The sequence below is a fragment of the Echinococcus granulosus genome (assembly GCF_000524195.1).
Source record: "Echinococcus granulosus chromosome Unknown EG_S00418, whole genome shotgun sequence".
NCBI classification, from domain to species: Eukaryota; Metazoa; Platyhelminthes; class Cestoda; order Cyclophyllidea; family Taeniidae; genus Echinococcus; species Echinococcus granulosus.
The window spans coordinates 1-2264 of NW_020170797.1; the positions used below are offsets into that span (position 1 = coordinate 1).

The 2264-nt window shown below is 43.6% G+C and overlaps 1 protein-coding gene across 1 annotated transcript in view; it reads right to left on the reverse strand. All coding sequences in view use genetic code 11, as the record gives it.

The window, feature by feature from the left end:
* Nucleotides 1–1867: 1867 nt before the first annotated feature.
* EGR_11147 (hypothetical protein) overlaps nucleotides 1868–2264 on the reverse strand; it is a gene marked incomplete at both ends in the record, with an annotated part of 3073 nt that continues 2676 nt past the window's right edge. The window contains one exon of the mRNA XM_024500394.1: nucleotides 1868–1908. Within this exon, the coding sequence (XP_024345192.1) occupies nucleotides 1868–1908 (41 nt within the window). The remainder of the gene's footprint in view (nucleotides 1909–2264) is intronic.

Genomic DNA, 2264 nt, shown 5'->3' on the forward strand with positions numbered 1-2264 from the left:
TTTTTTTTTGAGCATGAGTTTGCATATCATTATTTTGTGTCTTCTCCTTGCCACATTGTTTCGGCCGTCCATATAACTCGAAGCCTTTAACCTGCTCCTCGATGTAATAGGTGATGATAGCTGCCTACCTAGTTAAACAGCCCCATCTTGCTTTTATCAACATGTCAGTCCGCCTAGGAATTAGTTGCCTTAAACCATAGGTTTTGCGTCACAGTACCCAGCAAAGAAATGGATGGATGTAAGTAACCGACATTTCTTTTCTGCTTTGTTTGCAAACCCTTCCTGATGCGAAAGAGTCATGTTTAGTTCATTGCTAATATTCCGACTCACATTCGTCGTAGAGTGCCTTAACACATCACCTTATCCAGCATCGCATCTACAGCTGCTTTTTATTGAGGACCCGGCTAGACACACTGACCTACTGTCTTATGCTGTGCTGAATTGCCCTCTCGGTCAAAACATTCCGGTGCTTGTGAACTGATGCAATTGCATAAAGAAGGACTTTCCCACAGCCATCCACTTGTAAGCCTCGCTTTACTTTACTGAAGCAGCTGACACACTGTGTCTCCGTCAGAATGTTAAGATATGCGACAAAAGGAGCTCGTGGATCGAGGAGTAGTGTGGCATCAAAAACCCTTGGCTGATATGCAACAGGTGGATGAGGGACGCGAACTGATGAGACAGATGCGGTACGTGCCGGATGTACGAACCACCTGAGAGTAGGCAAGACGGCAACTCCAACTCATGACACGTAGTCGGGCAATTGATGCCTATTTTCCACGGCCCGAATGACAGTCGGTGATAACGACGCACTGGTAGTTCATGCAAGTAGATTTTGTGGTGCAATCACTATCAAGCTGGTTAAGTTGAGCCTACTTGTAGTGTTCTTAGTGGTAACATTTCTAATTAGTGATTTCAGTAAGTTTCGTTAAAGATTCATTTTGGGCTCATATATTTAAAGTCGCCTTACTCCACAACTTCTCCCCTCTCCTCATCTCCGCTGCTTCACCTTGTTATCCCAGCTTTACTTGCCAAACATATGAGGTCGGATATGAAATAGAGAAAATCCAATTTCGCGACATTGCTCACGTTACTTGTGATGAAAAGTATCGGCGACGAACGCATTGTCTACTGAGAAATTCAAAAAGTAAAACGCAAGTGTGTAGCAGGCACTCCTCTAAATAGCATGCACTCGCTTGCCACCACCAATTGGAAATCGGGCTAACATCTCTCAGCACCAGGAAATTCACAAGAAGGCCTTAAGCTCTATTCCTCACCGAATCTTGTGCTTCCGAGATTGGAGCTGGGTGCCCAAAAAGCTAGTGGAGACTGATCGGCTTCCACACCTCATTCGTTGTTCAGACACAAAGGAATCCGCCAGCATGTAGAGCCGTTGCTGTCAGGGTTGGCGGAATGAAAGCAAATTGGTTGGTATTACTTCCTGGTTTTGTGGCAGTTGTGAGTTTTTCATCAGCGCAACGTAGGAAATGTTGGTTCTCATAAATTATCGCCCCATTAAATGCACCTAGTTTAACAGAAGTGCCGCTTCGTTCCCACTTCTAAAATGGCATGCAGTGAGTTCAAGGCGATGCTAAGTTAGGAATTAGTTCAGCTTGTGAAAGGAAGTGCTTTTATTCTAGCAGTATGCTTATTAATTCTGACTGTATTGACTGCAGGATACTTTCGACAAGAGAATGCAATGGTATCTGACTATTATTGGCAGATCCTCGAAGAACTGGATACATTTGGAGCTTTGCCAGAAAATTAATGGGACTCGTCCACTGTTGTCTTAGTCCTTGCGGCAACGGACCACGAGAATAAAAGATATGTGACTTCCTCTCATAGACTCAAAAACAATGTTTGGAATTCAACGCTTGTGAATTTCTGAATGTCTTAATGCACCCCTACCTGGCAATAAATAAGAATTAAAACTTCGCATGCATGAAGTTAGAGACCGGTCCACAACTCTATGTTTCCGCATATTCACCGAGACCCAAAAGTGCTATTTTTACAAGGTACTAATTTAACTCAGCAGGTTTCGCTAACAGCAAGTAAACATGTAGGCTTCATGTGCGCTCACAGGCTGACCTAGCCGAAATGTGTAGAAGTATGAAGAACGCCTACATATTGGGGCAAATTTGCCAATCCTAAGCTGGTAGGGCTGGTAGTAAATCACAATTTAAACTATGAGTAGGAATGTCATACCTGCATCCATCTCAGTTTGCTTAACCAGTGTACGATGCAGAAGATTGCGCAAGTTAAGA